This window comes from Protopterus annectens, chromosome 4.part0, assembly GCF_019279795.1.
Source record: "Protopterus annectens isolate FY-2018-M chromosome 4.part0, PAN1.0, whole genome shotgun sequence".
Classification (NCBI taxonomy): domain Eukaryota; kingdom Metazoa; phylum Chordata; order Ceratodontiformes; family Protopteridae; genus Protopterus; species Protopterus annectens.
Window position 1 is genome coordinate 481,630,374 of NC_056733.1, and position 20,755 is coordinate 481,651,128.

Sequence of the window (20,755 nt, forward strand, 5' to 3'; positions counted from 1 at the left end):
ATGGTTTGTGATGTATAATGCTTGCAACTAATATTGTCAATATGGTTTGTTTTCATTCATATAAATGTATAATTGTCTATATCACAAGTGATAATTTAATAAAGGTGTTCCTTGTTGGGGGAAAAAAACAGTATCAGCATCTACATCATCTTCATTACTGGTGGAAGTATTATTTTGTTTGAGCACTAACCTACCACCATACCATGCACTCCTTCCACCTCAATCTGCTCTTCATTCCAAGGACTCCTGATTGCATCTGCAGTGAAAAGCAAAGGGATTTTCCCTGTAACCGGCAAAGTTTACCCAAAGTCAGTTCATAGAAATACCACCATCTGATGATGTCCTTTTCATTCTTCCTCACTACTGGGTCTAGGATCCGACCGTCTGATCCAGTACAGCTGTTTTCCAAAAGACTTCAGCTCCAACCCTCAACTCATCTCTTTACTTATAATCCCCTATTGCAACCCTAAGCCCTCAGGTCTTATTTGCCACCATTCCATTCAGACAGAAGATCAAGCCTCTCTGTAATTCTGTTAAGTGAAATTTCTTTTTGCTTCTTTTTCCATTCCATGGTATAAGATTCAGTCCTCCCTTTTTCATTTTGTATTAGTTGTTAGTTGGGATTCTTTTTTTCACTGTGTGTGCGTGTGCTAGGTAGTGTGTGTACTGGTCCACTTTTTCTTGTTCTTCCTGTCTACTAAGTTTTTTCTATTCCCATTCCTTGCTGTGTTTCTTTTTCTTAGGGGAAATTATACTGTGTGTGTGTTAGGTAGGTTAGGTGTTTAGTTCTTTTTTTCCATGTGTGTGCTTGCCAAAAACAAAACAAAAAAGTTCTCTCTTCTCTAGTTTAAAGCTAATTATTTGTTTTGTGTGTGTGTGTTTACAATGTCTGAGAACAGGTTCAGAAAGTGCACTTCTTGTGGGCATAGGATCCCCAATTCTGATGCCCACAAGAAGCGTGTATACTGTTTTGGAGCTGCCTATCTGGACACTCCATGCACAGTATGCAGTACCTTCAATCCGAGAGCTCTCTTGGATTGAAGGAACAAGTTAACTCTTGAAGGTTTATTGCCTCAAGGGCTCAAACCCCCTACTAAACAGGTGGTCACGGAGTCAAGCAAAAGACACCACAGGTCTCCTCCCTCCTCCTCGGAGCTGTCCTCAAAACAAAAACGGGTTTCAGATCAGACTTTCTTGGCTCCGACTTTGGTGCCTCAAACCTTGGATCCTACCCTCTCTTTGGATCTGATGGCCTCCGCTCCCAGCACCAGTTCTCCCATGCCATCTGCCAAGCATCCGATCCTAAGGCCTCTGATCAGAGAGCTAGAGACAGTACATCGGAACTGAGATTACAGGCAGTCTCTCCAACCCTGCCACCCAAGGTTCTCCAGACAAAGACCAAGCCCTCAAGACTGTCCTCCACCACCTCGTCTAGGTCTTCCAGGAGCTTCTCTGAACTTGACATGGACAGGATGATGCAGAAGATGTTCTTCGTGTTTCACTATTGCAGTCATCACTTGTTGGGTTATCCCTACTGTGGTAGCCCTTGGCCGGCGTGAATACCAGAGTCAATGTTTTTCTGCGTTGGCTGCTGTCGCTTGCTGACTGATGTCAGGTCATCAGTGCTATAAAGAAAGGTATCTGATGCCATTACATCAGTCTTTGTTGCCGTGGACCCCATAGCAGAAGCAGTCCGCAAGTGTGCCGGTTGGTCGCTACCAGATTTTGAATTACAGCTGAAAAAGTCTAAAGCTAAGTACCCCGTTGGGGATCCTTTTTTCTTGCACTAACCTATGTCTGAAAAAGTTGACAATTGTCTCGCCTGTGGAAAGCAAATACCACACCGAGACTTACATTCATACTGCGTCACTTGCTTAGGTCCAGACCACGACATCCCCTGTTGCCAGTTCTGTGCCCTCTATAACGCGAGAACCATTCATCATAGAGCTCTTATTGTAGCTAGGTAATTTCGTCTTCCCATTCCGAAAAGCCGTCCATCAGCCTATAATCCGTAGACATTCCTCAACAAAGAGATGGATGCCCAAAATCCTTCTCTAGAGGGGACACTGTTTTTGGAGGCTTTCGGGGCTGGCCCGTCTACATTTTGAGTGACCCCACAGGGGATGAGCTTATTGACCTTGTCTCCTGCCAGACATGGAACTGTTGAACCGATTCCGAACCTTCCTGATAAAATCCTATCTCCACCCACCGACTGCCAGTTATGGAGTAAGGGAGTTGCCATGAATGCATGGTTTTCACAGTAGCCACCAAGAAGGAGCTAGCACTGCAGATCTCCACTGTCCATCCCCTAAACAGGGAGTCCAGGGTAATGGACAGGTTTGGGAAGCACGTCTACGCCTGAACTACTTTCACACTAAGGTCATTGAATTTTATGGCCCATTTCACCTGTTTGCAGAGAGATTTGATCAAAGAGCTCTCAAATTCTGTCACCAAGTCCATGTCAGTGAAGGACCTTAAGAAATTTTCTCCACAGCTGTCTACTCTGTTGTCCATGGCTAATTCATCAATGAGGTTAATTTTCCATGCAGTGGAAGGCGCCTCTAGAGCAGCCAGTTCAGGCATAACCATACGGCAGCATGCCTGAATGAGGCTCTGCAATTTCACGGAACCCTTTTAGACTGCCTTTGTTAACCCCCCTTTAGATAGTTGCTCCCTTTTTGGACCATCAGTTAAAGAAATGCTTAAAAAGAAAAATTGGTGGTATCCCCTGAAGTCTGAGAAAAACCCACTATGCAACCTGTACTGCGTTAGAAACAAACCAAGAAGAAACTTGCATACTATTTATTTTATTATTTTGTAGTACATATTTTACATTTCAGTTTTTATTAGTGAACTAGGTGCATAACATATTTTAAGGAGTGAACTTCACACCCTCCACATTGTGAAGTTTCTTTCTTGGTTTGTTAAAGAAACGCTTGCCTGCAGTGAGCAGGAGGGAAAAACCCTGTCTGCCATTGGAATTAAATTTTCTACCCCTCAGTTTACCTTCTCCAAGAAACAAGGTAGCAAAGTTTGGTCCCACACGTCTCATACGGCATACGTCGCCTCAAAGCGGAGGGGATCCACAGAACCAGGGCTTTAGGGATTCACTTTCTGAAAGGTCCTTTCAGCATTCCTTAAGTGCTGCCCATCTGCTCTTCTCTGGAGGCAGTCGGGGGACATTTTTCACTGCTCTCAGAAGCCTGGACAAGTATTACACAAAATGAATGGGTGCTTTCCATTATATCCAAAGGCAACTACTTTCTCTTTTCCCTTCTTCCTCCAAGACTAAACAAGAACCTCTCTGACATTCCACCCAATCAGAGGGTGTCAGCAGCCTTAGAAATCCAGAAGCTGCTTCAAAAAAGAGCCATCTAAAAGGTCCCAACTGAACAGATAGGATTGGGAACTTACTCCCGCTTCCTTTTGCTGCCAAAGAAAACCGTGGATCTTCGAGCAATCCTTGATCTAAACAAACTAAATCAGTATGTGAAGAAGTCCCAAGTTCAGAATGGTTATGGCACAGTCCATTCTGCTGCTTTTGCTCAAGAACAGCTGGATGTGCTCCATAGATTTTCAGGACGTGTACTGTTACATAAAGATACACAGGCACTCCAGGAAATTTCTGTGCTTTTGGCTGATAGCCAGTCACTGTCAATTCAGAGCACTGCCCTTTGGTCTCACCACAGCCCCCTAGGTGTTCACCAAGTGCGTGGCAGTGGTTGCAGCTTGCTTAAGACTCAGAGGATTCCAGGTGTTTCCGTAGCTAGACGATTGGCTCCTTACTGCATTGTCTAATTCAAGCCAGAGATTGTCTGATGAACATCTCAAACTTTTTAGGAATTTCCATAAACTTGGCAAAATCAAAGCTAATTCTGGTGCAAAACTTGTAATTCATAGGGGCTCAACTAGACACCCTGCACACAGTAACTTATCTTCCAACACACACAATTCTCTCCTTGAGAAATCGGATACAGGACATGCTGTCTCATCTTTCTTCTATGAGACTGGTATTACATGTACTGGGATCCATGTCAGTGGCTGTATTACTAGTCCCCGTGGCCAGGTTTTTCATGGGGATACTCCAGTGGACGTTAGTGGTTCAATGGTCAATCCTCCATCATCCTCTTTCTATGCCTATAAAACTCTGATCTGCAAATGTCATGTTCAGTGGTGGATTCTATGCCAGGACCTGCATTTGGGCAGGCCTTTTTTCTCTTCCTCCACCAACAGCCACAGTGACTACAAATGCTTCCCAGCTGGGGTGGGGTTGGGAGGATTTCAATGGGAAGTTGGTTCAAGGCACATGGTCCCAGTTAGAGACCAAGTTGCGTATCAGTGTCCTAGAGATGAGGGCAGTCCTTCTGTCATTGCAAGCCTTTCAGGACAACCGCCCACTAGGGACCATTGCTATACACACACACAATGTGTTAGGTGTTTGATATATCAACAAACAAGGAGGAACTCATTCTTGCCTGTTGTGCAGGGAGGCCATGAGGGTCTGGGAATGGGCGATCTCTTCAGACTGCTTTCTAGTTGCAGTGCACATACCCGGAAAAACAGTGTATTGGCAGACAGACTCGCTAGGTCCACTCTGATGCCTCACGAGTGGTCCCTCAACCAATCAGTAGCAAACAGGATCTTCAGCCATTGGGACCAGCCTTGCTGTGACTTGTTTGCCTCTCCCCTCAACAACAAGTGCAGCAAGTATTTTGCTCTGATCCTCCCTTAGGGGGAGTCACCAAGGGATGCAGTAGTCCACGATTGGCCCCAAGGTTTCCTCTGTGCTTATCCCCCTCTTCCTGTGATCCCAAGGTTTCTTCAGAAAGCGAGCATGTCAAAGAGCTCAGTCATCCTCATTGCCCCCTTTTGGCATTGCCAAGTGTGATTCCCCTTTCTGTGGTCTCAACTCAAGTATCCTCCATGGATTCTGGAGCCCTCTTGGGATCTTCTTTCTCACCCATCAGAACTCCAGCACCCCAGTCTACACACCCTCAAACTAACTGGATGGTTTCTCCAATTCCATTGATTGTTGGACAGTCCAGGCTCACTTCTCCAGTATGTCACATTGTTTTGGCCTCAGAAGTCTTCAGCTAAAAACTGTGCAAGACTAAGTGGAAATGGTTTTCTTTATAGGCTAGTAAGGAGAACATTAATCCCTTTTCAGCTTCAGTCCCTGACATTTTACTTTTCCTTAGTCTCCTGTTTGAGCAAGGAGCTAGTTTTTCCACCATTTAGCTTCAGCTAGCGATGATGTCTAATTTTCACTCGGGAAGTCAAATATTTTCCTTGCCTTCTACTAAATTATCCAAAGATTTTTTGAAGGTAGTTTTCCTTCTCTGATCTCCAGTTAAAGAACCTTCTCCATCATTGGACCTCACGGTAGTCCTTCAGGGATCAACCCAGAAACATTTTGAGTCAGTAAGTACCTGTGATTTAAAATTTATTTCTAGGAAAACTATTCTGCTTGTAGTGGTTACTTCAGCGAAGAGAATTTCTAAATTGCAAGTGTTAGCAAAACCCCCTCTTTGTTGTCCTCCACAAGAACAGAGTAGCTCTTCGAGCTAATCCCTCCTTCATGCCCAAAGTTGCCAGAGAGTCAAACCTTTAACCAATCTGTTCAACTCCGCGTTTTTTTCTTAACTTTTTGAACAAAGGTGAATATATGCTACACCTTTTAGATGTACATTGACAGTTATGTTTTTATCTTCACAGAACAAAGCAACATAGAAGGTCTAATCAGCTTTGTGTCCTTTTTTTCCAGTCGTCTATGATAAGTGGTGTCTAAGGTTACTCCAGCTAAATGGATTACTGATTGCATTTCATTCATTTACCATGGCAAAGGTCTAAGTCTGCTTTGCCCACCTAAAGCCCATTCAACTAGGTCCATGTCAACTTCAGCGTCCTTTTCCTTCAGGTCTTCTATTGACAGTATTTGTGAGGCAGCCACTTGGTCTACTGTACATACTTTTGTTAACCATTACAAGCTGGACATTATCTTCAGAAGTAGAGCTGCTTTTGGTTCAACATGCTCTGTCATATCCTTCCATGAAGGCCACCCAAGAGTTATGTAGCTGGGGACTCTGACCCAGTAGTGAGGAAAAATTAAAAGGACAGCGTTAGATTTATATGTTATGTACTTACGAAACTTGGCATCTATGTTGTCCACTTTTAATTTTTCCTCACTACCCCCTGCCTTTTTTCCTGGAAGCTTTCTGGATATTTTTCAGAATCCACAGGTTGTTGGTTTGGGCCTGCTCAGGATATTAAACCTCTTTGGTGGTTTATGTCTATTTCCAGATTACGGCAGTGTCGTACAGATGAACGCATATAGAAGGCAGCAAACTCGGTCTGAGGGCTTAGGGTTGCTCTAGGGGATAATGGGTAAAGGGAGGAACTTGAAGCTTGGATCTGAATTCTTTTGGAAAGCGGCTGTATCGGATCCTAGACCCAGTAGTAAGGAAGAATGAAAAGTGGACAACACAGAAACCAAGTTATGGTAAGTGCATGACTTAAAATTTGTTTTCCCTTAAAAACAGGCCAGAACCCTAGTGGGGCAGACTCTGTCTGTGAAAGTTAAATCTACAATGCCCTGTAATCTAGATTCATTTTTATCTCATGGTTGATGGCCTTCTCTGTGTTTGGCAGATAACACACAAGAATGTGCTGAATTATACAGTTTTATTTCTTGTTCTTTAGGTTGTATTTGCTCATTGGATTAAAGTACGTGGTTGAACTGAGTGCTGCAGGGGCTGAATGGACTTTTCTAGCCTAGTGCATCATATTTTAGCTTGCAGAAAAATGAGGGAAAGTTCAAACTAATGTTTAATTTGAGAATAAGAACACAGTAATCCTAGTAGTTGCCCACTGCTGAAGACCACCTTCAAGTCAGTTGATATGGTGAGTGCATATCTGCTATATTGTCTAACTCCACAACTTTTAATACCGTTAATTGAGTTAGTTGTAAACTTCAAATTGTGACTGGAAGCTCCCAGATGATTATTTCTGAAATCCAACTCTGGATATTTTCGAATATATTCATGTTTACCAGTGCTGAAAATTCCAAACCTCTCATTTTACTGCTTATTTAAATGAAAGCCGTGAATGTGCAAATATAGTTTGGGTATATGGTATGTGAGGTCTACTTTACATGGTCGGCTGTTCAGAAAGTCGACTTTCATATGGCCGAGACCATATGATCGACTTTTGAAAAGCCGACCATGTAAACTAAACACATAAAACACAACACTTACCTTAAACTGTTAGCAGGGGGGCTTTGCCCCCTTGCACCCCCCCCCACACACACACCCATAACTTAAATATACCAACTCCGAGATCACACTACATTGTGAAAGAAGGAAATTTTCCTATTCCGCACTGTACGGAGATAGCAGTTCCCCATGGTTGGCTTTTCGAAAGTCGACCATATGTTCTCGGCCATATGAAAGTTGACTTTCTGAAAAGTCGACCATGTGCAGGGGACCTGGTATGTAATAATGAATCAAAAGAACACTTGCCAAACAGCTATTGATTGCAAACAAAGCAATCAAAACACTACTTACTGCATCTATTGGATGGACTTCAAATTTGGTCCGACGGGTGAAAGTTGATATTTTCACACTTGTCAAGCTCCCAGCAACTCCAGAATGAGTTGTAACGAGAATCCAGAAGTAGGACACATCTGATACAGTATATTCGCGAGCATGTGCACTAGCACATTCACATACCATGCATTTTGTGCCTGTCCTGAAAGTAGAAGCTGTACGCTTTTTTGTTTTTCTTCTTTATTCATGAAGTCCTGACCATGGTTCAAAAAGTCAGTTGAAAATTATCCTTTTGTTTACCCTTATGTAGATTTAATGGCTTTAACACGCTTCTGAAGCTAGCTTGCTGTTTTGTTACACATGTTTACATTTTAGGGATCTCCTCAAGCACAGAATGTTTTTCATGATGCACTTGAACTTTTTCTTAAGGTCCCCGTTGTTTATTCCCATTAAGGATCACCTGCTGAAAAAGAGTTATGATTCAAAAGTAAGCTTTTTCTAACTTTGCCTGTACATAATAAGCACTGCTCGGTAGTTTAGATGTGTGCAGAGTGGTTAAGCAGTTTTAGTAGGACTGTAGTAGTCTTCAGTATGCTAGTCCAGAGACCTTTTTTTTTTCTGCTTTAGGTAGAGAAGTCAAGTGGTCTGGTAAAGCAGTCCCTCAGTTATGTATTTAGTTGATTTTATTATCTGCTGTCCAGGAAGAAATATTAAAAACATTCTTAAGGATTATAAAGTTTCATTTCACTCGATTTGTGATTTTTGAACCAGTGGTTTCATAGGTTTTTATAATGCATACCACTGGTATCTTCTGTATGGTTTGCATCTCTGAAAAGCAGTGGAGTGTGGATGCAACTTGTAGTGTTGCAGATAATATATTCCTTGTTCTAGTATGCAGCATATATCAAGACTTAAGAAGACTTTATCTGGTGGTACAAAACTAGGAAACAGTTTGAAAGTATATATAATGTAAGTTTTCTTCTGTTCCTGTTATATTTGGTACTCTTTGAAAATGTTTATGTAATTTTCTGTTTAAAAAAAACAAAACAAAAAGAAAAATCTAGCAACGCTTAGACTTTCCACTGTGTGATACCTTAAATCTCTTGTATCAGAGGCAACAGGGAATATATGCAAATTACCCTTTAAGGATATCGGGTATTTCAGCTAAATGGCAATTCTGAATGTCCAAGACTTTTTGTTTTACTTTTAAGTCTATTTATGGACAATTTCAGGCCAATAAAGCCAGACCCCACTAGCTGTGGACATGCATGTTTCTGCCTTCTTATGGCATCAGCAGCACAGCATAAGAGGAATGTTTGACTTTTGGAAACACAGGGTTGTTGCACCCAACTGATATCCAAAAACATTAGGGTGTCTACAAAATATCCCAACTAACAAACTAAAACAATGAGTATTTTTTAACCAATTTGATTTCCTGTGTGACCTTTTCACTCATTGTTTTAGTTTGTTAGTCGGGATATTTTGAAGACACCCTAATATTTATGGATATCAGTTGGGTACAACAACCCTGTGTTTCCAAAAGTCAAACATTCCTCTTGTGCTGTGCTGATGATGCCATAAGAAGGCAGAAACATGCATGTCCACAACTAGAGGAGTTTGGCTTTATTGGCCTGAAATTGTCCATAAATAGACTTAAAAGTAAAACAAAAAGTCTTGGACATTCAGAATTGCCATTTAGCTGAAATATCCAATATCTTTAAAGGGTAATTTGCATATATCCCATGTTGCCTCGGATACAAAAGGTTTAAAGTATCACAGAGTGGAAAGTCTAGCTTTGTTAGATATTTCTTTTTGTGTTTTTAACCAGTTAGTTTTCCTGTGTGACCTTTTCACTCATTGTTTTTATTTTCTGTTTTAGCAATTTTACTATTTTCAGACATGCTATGTAATTTTAAGAAATAATTTCAAAATAGCTTTGATTTTTCTGTGTGGCTGCAGTATGTAGTGCTTTTTATTTACATTTTTTCACAGTTTAGATGCATTTAAATTTTAATGTGATGTTTCTAAGTTGTATATTGTAATACTTCATTGGATGCCCTACTGGATCAACTGTTTTGCTCACTGGAAAGCTTTTTTTGTTTCTTGATACTGTCTCTGTAGGTGTCCTTTCATATCACTGTTGCAGTATTCTTTATGTAAGGGATCTCCTGCCAAGGATAGCCCAACGTCCGACCAGTATACCAAAGCCTGTAGATTTTATAGGCGTCATACATCACATACATGCTCCTTATGTAAAGAATACTGCAACAGTGAAGAAAAGGACATCTACTGTTACGGTATGTTTTTACACAACTATACTTTCTGATACTTTTGTCAGTATGGTAACTAAAGGGAAAACAAACTACATTAAGCTCTGTCTTATGCTAAACAGTATGTGTATAGTGTTATTGCTGGGCCAAAGATTGGTGATGTGGTTCCCAGCACAAAAAAAAAGATATTGAAGCATTTCTATTTAAGATCTGCATATGCATTTCTGAGTTGAAACTTGTGAAGTGGATAGCAACATTTTCAATATTCCATTCTTTTCTTCATTTTTAGAAGAGGAAAGGGAAGGACCCAGCTTGCACTTCTTCCTCGTGCCTTAGTACGCCAGAATGTTGTAGCAGCAAAGACTGAGAATGGAACATTTCCGGATACTGTCCCAGCCTCCTCTTCATCTTCTGTAGCACAGGAGACTCCAAAAAAACTAACTAATGCAGACTTTGCTAGGATGCTATTAAATAAATAAATGTCTTTTTGTGACATGACATACGCTTGAAAAATGTTAAAATGCCTTTTGTGGAAGCCATTTTGTGTCCTTATTATGAGCAAAGTCCCCCAATGGAAGAATTTTGGGAGTAGCAGACTTTTGCTTGCACGACCAAAAGAAGGTACTAGAATGGACTCCATACCTCGACATGGATTTAAGTTGGTGAGTTTTGAAATGGATATGGGAAATGATTGGCTTGTTTAATTTACTTGGATGGTCTTTGGACAGTCCTCACATTGAGGGCAGTATTGCAACAGCATACTTAAACCTTTTCTGCATATTCTCTTGTTACAATTCCAGTAATGCATCTCATGCTTGCTGAAATGATACAAGATAATACCCATTCTCAGTAACATATGCTCTGAAGATGTACATTATTTCTTTTTTTAAAGTACACCTATCTTCAGGCAAACATCAGTATTCATATAAAAAATATTCACTACATAATCTTTTCCCTTTATTTAAAACCTAGAGAAAAAATTATAGCTGTAATTTCACCAAAAATTGCCTATTTTAATACTGTTATAAAAAGTTACATGAAATAAATTTGTCCTGCTAGGGGTGGCATACTATTGTGCATTTTATATCTGTTTGCGTGTAAATGGTTTATTGGCATTTTATTTTCCATGTTGCATAAGACTGCTCTGTGAAACTGTACTGGAAATTGTAACTATGTTTGCATTCAGAATGCTTTTGCGCCATATGGCCTGCTTATGTGGACCAATTTGTTTCACACTGACTTGTCTTTTTTAATATTTAGCTCTTTTGGACTTCCAGTACTGTAATATTCTCTTTTGTATAAAAAAAGTAAAAACAAAAGGTGTATTTTTTATTTAAACATTTTGTCTGTTTCTGGCACTTAAGTTTATTATGATATTTTAACTGGTAATAGCAAAGGAGTACTCCAAATATGGGTCATGAAAACCTAAGTCATCATTACTAAAACATAAACTGTCACAACACCTTTTTGGCATCTACACTTTCATCATTGTTTTCACTGTTTCACCATTTTAATTGCTTTAGTAATTTATGTGGCAATATAGTAAAAATGATAATGATAATAACTGCAGCTTAAAAATATTCGCATGACTAACGTACTGCTAAGGTATAGTATGCTTACAGTACAGATTTGTCAAGGTTTCACCACCAGAGTTCCAGTAGTTAGCAGCACTGATCATTATGAGAGAGTTAGTCCATCTTAGGAGTTACTGCTGTATTAATTCCTTATCTATGGGAACTAGAACACAAGGCATAAATCTATTGCTGCTGACTTCGAGTTTTTGGATGCTCCCCGTCATGGAGGGTGGTGTCCTCCCCAGCCTGAGTTGATGGATGACATAGCTTTCTCCCGCTAGAAGAGGAGACCAGGTCTGATGAAGTTCATTTGATGTTGATGGACGAAAGCGCTCACAATAAAATAGTTTTCTTCTAGTGGTTGCTGCAACCTTGTTTTTTTTTTATATATATATATTTTATTTTTTATCATAGAGGAAACCATGTTGTCAGTATCTTCTGCCCATAGGTCCATTTCAAAGGCTGGCTCCAAAAATAAGCAACTCTTTTAGAAATCTTTTTATTCAGAATTTTATTATTGGAAAGCTTTGATTAACTACTGATGTTGTAAATGTTGAACTGGATATGTTAAGATTGTTGTGTTTTGAAATTAGTCACCTCCCTGGAAAAGTTAACTAACTAGCTCTGCTTGAAGAAGACAAAGTTCCACCAAGAGATTTTGGTATGGAGTACCCTTTCTGCCTTTAAGCACTGCAGTAAGCTTTATTAAGAGCATTTAGCATAGGGGGGGGGGACACTTTAAGGTGTTAATTCAGCAGTACTTCCAAAATGGTAGCACACTGGTCAACAGGTTGATTATAGCTCCCCAGTGTGAAAATTTTAAATCAGGAAAAAGCCTGTACAATTTATCAGTCTGGGTAAAACTCAGTTACTGACTAATAATTCCACAACCTGGATGCCAGCAAAAAATAACTTTGGAGAAAGTAATTAAAAATAAGTCAGAAAAGGAGAATAAAAAATCTGGCTGGGAATAAACTTGCATATGTTTAGAAAAAAGTTCAAATAACAGTTTTGGAAGAGGAGATAGTTTCCAGTAATTTAGGAGAAAAATAAAACAGATGCATTCAGGGGTGTTTAAAAATAAGTGCAACACTGAAGGAATATATATATAGTTAAATAAAAGGCTGGAAAAATCATTTTAGCTAGTTGTTCAGATTAACAACTTTAAAAATCAGTGGCTAAAAATGTCTGAGCAAAAGGCTTCTCAGGAAGAGCTGTTTCAAAAAAGAATGGAAGTAGAAGAATGAGCACACAGAGAAAATCTGAGAATCTGAAGTTTTCATTTGTCCTTCAACCTGTGGGTATTCTGATCTGACTTGATCCAACCCGGCCACATTTCCAGCATCTGATCCGCACAAGCTCCACCCCTACCCATAATATCTCTGTCTTCCTCCTCCCTTCAGATCTCATTTGCCAAGTCTGTGTAAGCATCATGATCCACTGCTCTGAGCAGCTTTTTTGGGATAAGTTTGAATTTTTTTGTGGGCTTACGTCTCTTTCTAGATGTTCTTCATGTTTCACTGTTGCAGTCATTACATTTGGGTAATCTGCTGGCAGGTTGCCCTCAGTCGGCCTGAATAACAAAGTCTTGGGTCCGGCGTCGGTTGCTGTCTCCTCTTCCATGATGTCAGGTCGTCAGGGGTATAAAACATGCAGCCGATGCCATTTTATTCAGTCTTTCTTGTTGCGCGGTGCCCAAAACAGAAGCAGTTCACAAGTGCCGGTTGGCCAACTCCTGAAATTTTCGTATTCGAGTTTCAGAACCGAAGTCTTCAAACTAAAGCGAAGTATCCCGTTGGGGAAAATTTTTCTTGCTCCTTACTGATGTCAGTAAAAGTTAATAATTGCATTACTTGTGGGAAGCAAATACCTCATAAGGATTTTCATTTGTACTGTATTCCTTGCCTAGGCCCTGATCACAACATGCCTTGCTGTCGGTTTTCTGCTAAATTTAACCAACGCACTATTAAGCTTCGGTATATTTTTGCTTCTAAATATTTTGGATCAAGATTTAACCATCCTGAAATGTCATTGGTTAGCAATCCAACTACCGGTGTTCACAAAAAAACGTGAAAAAAAGACAGAGACTGACCGTTGAGGTCCAAAACCGACAACGAGGCTTCTCCTAAGCCAGTCACCGGTTCGCCGTACTCAGTGAGGTGCTTTCGCAGCCCCTGATACCTGCTACTTTTGAGTTGCAAGCCTCTACCGAGACCCATTCGGAGTCAGGTATGCCGCAAGATTCTCAGAGTATTGAACCCTCGGATGTCTCTCCCGTGGATGGGTCCAGAGCCGCTGAGCAGGCACTGGCTTCTGAGGGTGTTTTCAGGCATCAACATTTTTATATTAAACTGATGCCAGCAACAAAAACAAGGTCAGAATCAACTTCTATGTCTAAACAACCGACGCATGAGCCACGTGCTCAGGCCCCTATGCCTAAAAAACAGATGATCAAAATGGCTGAGATTTTAATTACCTTGATCAGGGGTTCCCAACCCCCCCTCCCTGCGAAGAGGCCTAGGCAAGACACTGATTATGAATCTTCAGATCAGGTTTCCATTTCTTCTGGTCCTCTTCTGATCAGGAATTTTCTATTCTGCCCTGTGAGGATTCTGATGCAGAGGAATCCATCCCATCTGCATCTCCTCCTGAGGATTACTCTTTTGGAGAGACTTTGCATACTTTAAGGGAACATTTTCACTGGGAGAGTCAGGACTTCTCTGAATCAAAAAAGAGGCTTAGGGATTTCCTCCTTCTACCTCCGCATAGGCCTTTGGCAATACCTCCTATATTAGACATTGATGTGTTCTCGGAATCAAGCATGCCTCCTGATTCCCTGCCTCCGGCTCCTAGTAAGCCAGACCGATATTACAGGGTTCCTGACTCCTACAAATTTCTTTTCAAAAATCCTGCTGCTGATCCTGAGACGATTTCTCAGGGTCCCAAGGGTGTAAAGACTTCTACAGCCAAAAATCCTACCCCTTCAGATAGAGATTCCAGGGCGCCGGATAGATGGGGTAAGAAGATTTATAAGTCTGCAAACTTGGCAATCAGGGCTTTAAACTGCCAGTTTCATATGCTTAAATATCAACAGCATGTTGTGGGCTTACTGAAACAGAAAATTATGTTGATTTCTGATTGTGTGGAAAATAAAGAGTTACAGGATTTATTGCATTCAGCAGAACAGGTTGGAAAGCATACTTTGCAATGTGGTTTTGATTCCTTGGAGGGCCGCCTTTACTGGATCTGTGATTAAAAGGCATGCCTGGCTCAAGGAGCAAAATCTGCCTGATTATATTAAAGCTAAATTGTTGGATGCCCCTTTGCAGCATGACACTCTGGTAATAAGGCAGAAGAGGTTTTAAAGAAAATGGAAGACAAAGCTAAATCTATGCAAACTGTAAATGATTTCTTGCAAGTGCAGCCACTCAGGTTCAGTAGACACTGGCCTACTAAAAATTGGTCCTTTCCTGTGTCAATAGAGCCACTCAGGGCAAATCCAGGCACTCAAAAGGCTCCAGATATCACTCACAGGGTTCTTACAGGTCAAAGCAATGGGGTGCCTCCACCTCCAAATCTGGAGGGTACAAAGCACAACCCTACAGTAAGCAGTCTCAGTGACTTTCCTCTACCATCACCAAGCACTTATCTTTTGGCAGCCCCCTGGGGGGGGGGGGACTAGCACTTCATGCTCAAAATTGGCAGTTAATTACCCAGGACAAGTGGGTATTAAACATAGTATCCCAGGGGTACAAATTTCATTTCCATACTTTGCCAATTCCAAACAGATGGCCGGATCTGCCACAAAATCAGTGGGCAGAGGCCCAGAAACAAGTCATGTCCCTCATGGATATGGGGGCTATTCAACCGGTACCAGAAAAGGAAAAGGTTTTTATTCAAGACTTTTCCTGGTACCCAGAAAAGACAATTCATGGCGTCCAATACTGGACTTATCGATTTTGAACACATTCCTGGACATTCTAAAATTCAAAATGCTGACTTTACAACAGCTACTGCCTATGCCAGGTAAGAATGCTTGGTTAGTAACTCTTAAAAGAGGCATACCTGCATATCCCAATTAGGGAATCATGCAGAAGATACCTATGCTTCAAAGCAGGTATTTTGCACTACCAATTTTCTGCACTGCCCTTTGGCTTATCTACTGCTCCCAGGGTCTTTACAAAGTGCCTGGCACCAGTAATTGCATTCTGCAGACAAAGAAGCATTCAAATTTATCCTTATCTGGACGACTGTCTCATTCAAGCAGAGGACAAGGACACTCTTCTTCAACATCTGGCGTTTGTAAAAAGGCTTCTAGCATGCCTAGGGTACACCATAAACAAAAAGAAATCACAACTGGTACCCTCTCAAATAATTACATTCTTGGGTGCAAGCTTGAATACAACTGCCCAGATAGCTTACCTCATGCCAGACAAACAAAGGCAACTGACAACATATTTCAAACAAATGGCAACAAAAACCCAGTTATCTGCAAGACAAATTCTGCAGGCTTTGGGGTTCATGGCATCCTGCATTCTACTAATTCCATATGCGAGACTGCATATGAGGAAACTTCAGTGGTACCTAAAAAGTTTATGGAGTCAACATTGTCACAGCCTAGAAACAATGATTCCTCTCATTCCCTGCCTACAACAGGAGTTTCTTTGGTGGGCAGAGACATGTCACCAAAACAAGGGACTGTTATTCACTCTACCCCCTGCCACCCAAACCCTAACTACAGATGCATCAGACTATGCTGGGGGGGGGGGGCACCTGGCAGGGAGATGCATTTAGTGCAAATGGAGCCCAAACCAAATGCATCTGCATATCAACCAGAAAGAAATGCTAGCTGTTCAGAATACTCTGACAGCCTTCAAGGACTTACTCCATCCAGGACAACTACTGATAAAGATGGACAACACCACAGTTATGTGGTACATAAACAAGCAGGGGGGGTACACATTGCTACCCCCTTTGCAGACTAGCCGTGGCCTTGTGGAGCACAGTCTTGACTTTCCAAATACATCTCCAAGCTCAATTCCTGCCAGGAAAGCAAAATACTCTGGCAGACGACCTAAGCAGAAATCTTATGGACCCGCACAAATGGAAACTGGATCCACAAATCTTCAGCATCTTGACACAGAAATGGGGGAGCCCAGACATAGATCTATTTGCCCTTCCCCAAAATTATCAGTTGGGCAAATTCTGCACAAGTGTTCATCACAAAAAAGCATGGAAAGTAGATGCTCTATCCTTCAGCTGGAAAAATCTATCAGTCTATGCCTTTCCCCCTCTGCCTCTTCTCTCCAAGGTCTTACTAAAAGTCAGTCAGGAAAAAACAAAAGTGATCCTAATTGCTCCGGACTGGCCTCGCCAGCACTGGTACCCGCTTCTAAGGAACATGTCGCACCTTCCTCCATGGCACTTGCCTCAAATACCTCATCTACTGTCTCAGCAGAACTATTAAATTCTGCACACTCAGTTCCAAACTCTGAATCTTGCAGCATGGCTAATCAACTAATTATTCAAACCACACCTCTCAGTAAATCTGTGATGGATGTCATTTTGGAAGCAAGTAGGCCTAGTACTAGAAAATCTTATGCTGATAAATGGAAGAGATTTTTGTGCTTGGAACCAAGCACAAGGAATAGACACAGCAAAGCCCAGTGTTCCTCAGATTTTACAGTACTTAACTGAGATACTTGACAAGGGCCTATCTTTTTCTTCAATCAAAATGCATGCCTCTGTCATCTCGGCTCATTACAACACAGAGCCTACCCTCTTTTATCATCCACTGCTTAAACAGTATCCTAGAGGGGCCAACAATTTAAGGCCTCCCAGAAGAGCACCAACTCCTGCGTGGGACCTCAGTTTTGTGCTGGAAAAACTCACCCTGCCTCCTTTTGAATCAGCAGCTACTGCGGATATAAAATTTCTATCTTGGAAAACAGCTTTTCTTTTGGCAGTCACTTCAGCAAGAAGGGTTTCAGAACTACGGGCTCTCATGGCAGTGGAGCCTTTCATTATATTTTACCCAGACAGGGTGTCCCTCAGGACCAATCCTTCTTTTATGCCTAAGGTGGTATCCAGTGTGGCTCTTAACCAGACCATTCACCTGCCAGCATTTTACCCAAATCCGCAGAACAAGGGGGAGCGGATTCTGCATTCATTGGATGTACACAGACAACCAAGATTCTACTTAAATAGGACCAAGTCTCTAAGAAAGTCTGAGCAATTACTGGTAGCATTTGCTGCAGGGTCAGAGGGGAAGACTATATCAAAGCAGACTATTTCTAAAAGGATAAGCCACTGCATTCGTTTCTGCTATTTGCACCATGGTAAACCTGTGACCAAGGGGATCAGATCACATTCCACCAGGGCTGCCTCTACATTCTAGAAGCTGCTACTTGGAGCTCTGTTCATACCTTCGCAAAGCATTATCATTTACCTCTCTTCTCCAAATCTAGCGCAGACTTTGCCACTGCAGTCCTGCAGGGCCTTATAGCCACTCCTAATGCTGTTTAGTTCCATCCTCCCATTCATAGCTTTGGGATTCTACCCAAATATAATGACTGCAACAGTAAAACACAAAGAACATAGTACAGTTGTGTACACTTACCATAAATGTAGATGTTCGAGTGTATTCACTGTTGCAGTCCGGGTTACCTACCCATCATCACCCATTCTATACCTTTTCTTTCCTTCACTACTCAAAAACCTTTGTGGTGTATTTGCTTTTAGTTGAAGGTAAAGTTTATGTTTCTAAAAATGCATTTATATATTTACTGTTTATTTATATATATATTTTTGCTCCCCATTTAGGGGGCGCCTGACATCTGGGGTAAGAAAAACTGAATAAAATGGCATCGGCTGCATGTTTTATACCCCTGATGACCTGACGTCATGGAAGAGGAGACAGCAACCGACACAGGACCCAAGACTTTGTTATTCAGGCTGACTGAGGGCAACCTGCCAGCAGATTACCCGAATGTAATGACTGCAACAGTGAATACACTCAAACATCTACATTTATGGTAAGTGTACACAACTGTACTTTTCTTCCTTTTCTGTCACCTTCCCTCAGTGTTCGCATTGGTAACAAAAAAAAAAAAAATCTTCCTTTCTTTCGTTAGGAGTGTGTGCAGTGTGTTTGTTTGGGTCTCACCCTTTTAGGTATTTTGGAGACTCCCAAACAGGGAGTTCGTAAGTGCACAGTGTGTGGCTACAAGCTTTCCCCAGCTGATGGCCACACTCTGTGCATTGAGTGTTTAGGGGTGGACCATCTGGATTCCTCCTGCTCGATATGAGTAGGGTTCAATCCCTGCACATTGAATGACAGGAGGAACAAACTGATATTGAAAGGCCTTCTCCCCCCCCTACCATTGGGGCTCAGGCCTCTAGCTCTTCTGCTACCCCTTCTTCTTCCATCTCCTCCCCGGCCTTGGGGACTCAACCTCCCGCTAAGAGGACCGGGGATGGAGACAAACATAAGCATAGGGATATACCTAGGAAGTGGTCCCACAGCCAAAATCAGCTCAGCTTCAAGAGTTGCATCTCTCCTGCTCCATTTCCCTCACTTCTTCCTGGAGCCAGAGGTGCTTTGGAGCTGCTCCCTGGCCTCAGCATCCCCCCACCGGCCCTCTAGGCTGGTTGTTGATGGCCTCCTTGGCCAGATCCACCCGTAGTCTTTCTGAAGCCGAGGTGGACAGGATGATGCAGAGATTCATCTGCGCCCAGATACAGATTGGGGTCTTGCCTACCCCTCTCTCTCCATAGTGGGGGCATGCAGTCCAGCTTCATTGCAATTACTCCTTCTGTGATCTGACCCCCAGTTTCAGAGTTCTCTGGTCTGAGGAGACACTGTTTAAAGGGTCGGCGTCTATGGTACCTCGACGGCCATTACCATGGGCAAGTTGGATCCGACGAGTTTGGATCCATCCAGCTCTTGGAGCCATAGTCTCTGAGCTGGATCTGAAGGGATGGTTCCGCCTCCAAGTTTTCTCAAACAGAGCCTTCCAATCAGGGTCTCTGCTTCTGGAGGCTTGGCTCTGGCTCCCCCATTCATCCAGAGGGTTGTGGACCCGTCTGTAGTCCCTTCTCAGATGGTTCATTCTTCTGCCTTCGAGTTCTCAGTCCTATTGAGACCATTGGCGATCTCATCTTTGGAGTCCGCCCTGGCTCCTTCTGTTTCTGGTACAGATTCTGCCATCCTGTTACCTCAGGGACAGCCTGCCACCTCTTCACCTCAGGGAGCTCCCACACGGGAGCAGCCAGATGTTTTCCAGTCCTCTCTAGAGACTCCCCCTGAGAGGGTGCCTCGAAAACATGTGTGTAAAAGGATGCACATTTACTCCCCACTAGAGTCTCTCACGGAGGACACCGATTTGGAGGAAGGGGAAGGTTCCACCTGGTCACGCCCCGAGGATATCTCCTTTGGAGAGCTCATGGAGATCTGGACGAGTTGGTGTTCCTGGAGGCGTTTGGTACAGGACCCTCTACATCCTGGGTGTCCCCTCCCGCCGATTTACTGGTGGATCTAATTACATCTCAGGCATGGAACGAGCCCGACACAGTGGAGCTGATCCCCAAACTCCCTGACAAGATATTTAGTGCTCCCTCAGACAGGACCTACTGGACCAACGGACTCCCTGTCGATGCCATGGTAGTAGCAGCAGCCATTAAGAAGGAGCTTGTGCAGGAGAGCTCCATGGACCATCCACCCGACCGAGTGTCCAGGACGATGGACCACTTTGGGAAGTGGGTGTACACTTCAGCCACGTTTTCACTACATGTGCTGAACTATATGGCACATGTAATTAGACTCCAGCAATACTTGGAGGCAGTCGGGGGACACCTCTCGCTGTACACAACAGCCTGGGAGTCTATCACAGATGATTGTTGGGTGTTGCAGATCATATCCAGAGGCTATTCAATCCTCTTCATTCTCCCACCACTCCCATGCAAACACCTCCCGGATGTTCCACCCATGCAAAGGGAGGAGGCAGTACTGGAAATTGCAAAGCTGCTAGAAAAGCAAGTCATCCAGCCTGTTCCCTACAGCAGTCCAGATTATGCATCTATTCCAGTTTCTTTTCAGTGTGGAAAAAAATGGACTTAAGACCCATTCTGTATCTCTCCACCTTAAATCTGTCAGTTGCCAAGATGAAATTCCAGATGGTCACTCTTCAATCTGTCATGCCCTTTCTGCAGGATAATGACTGGATGTGCTCAGTTGACCACCAGGACACATACTACCACGTCACAATAGACAGGACAGGCACTCTCGGAGGTTCCTCCGCTTCCGGCTGGGAGCCAGTTATTATCAGTTTAGAGGGCTCCTCTTTGGTCTCACCACAGCCCCCCAGTG

The 20,755-nt window shown here is 42.5% G+C and overlaps 1 protein-coding gene across 2 annotated transcripts in view; it reads left to right on the forward strand.

The window, feature by feature from the left end:
* Positions 1-11,133, forward strand: part of SART3 (spliceosome associated factor 3, U4/U6 recycling protein) — a 1,581,088-nt gene extending 1,569,955 nt beyond the window's left edge. For both annotated transcript variants that reach the window (XM_044068408.1, XM_044068409.1), the window contains exon 19: positions 10,104-11,133. In XM_044068408.1, coding sequence (XP_043924343.1) covers positions 10,104-10,293 — 190 coding nt within the window. In that variant the 3' untranslated portion in view covers positions 10,294-11,133. The remainder of the gene's footprint in view (positions 1-10,103) is intronic.
* Positions 11,134-20,755: the final 9,622 nt, after the last annotated feature.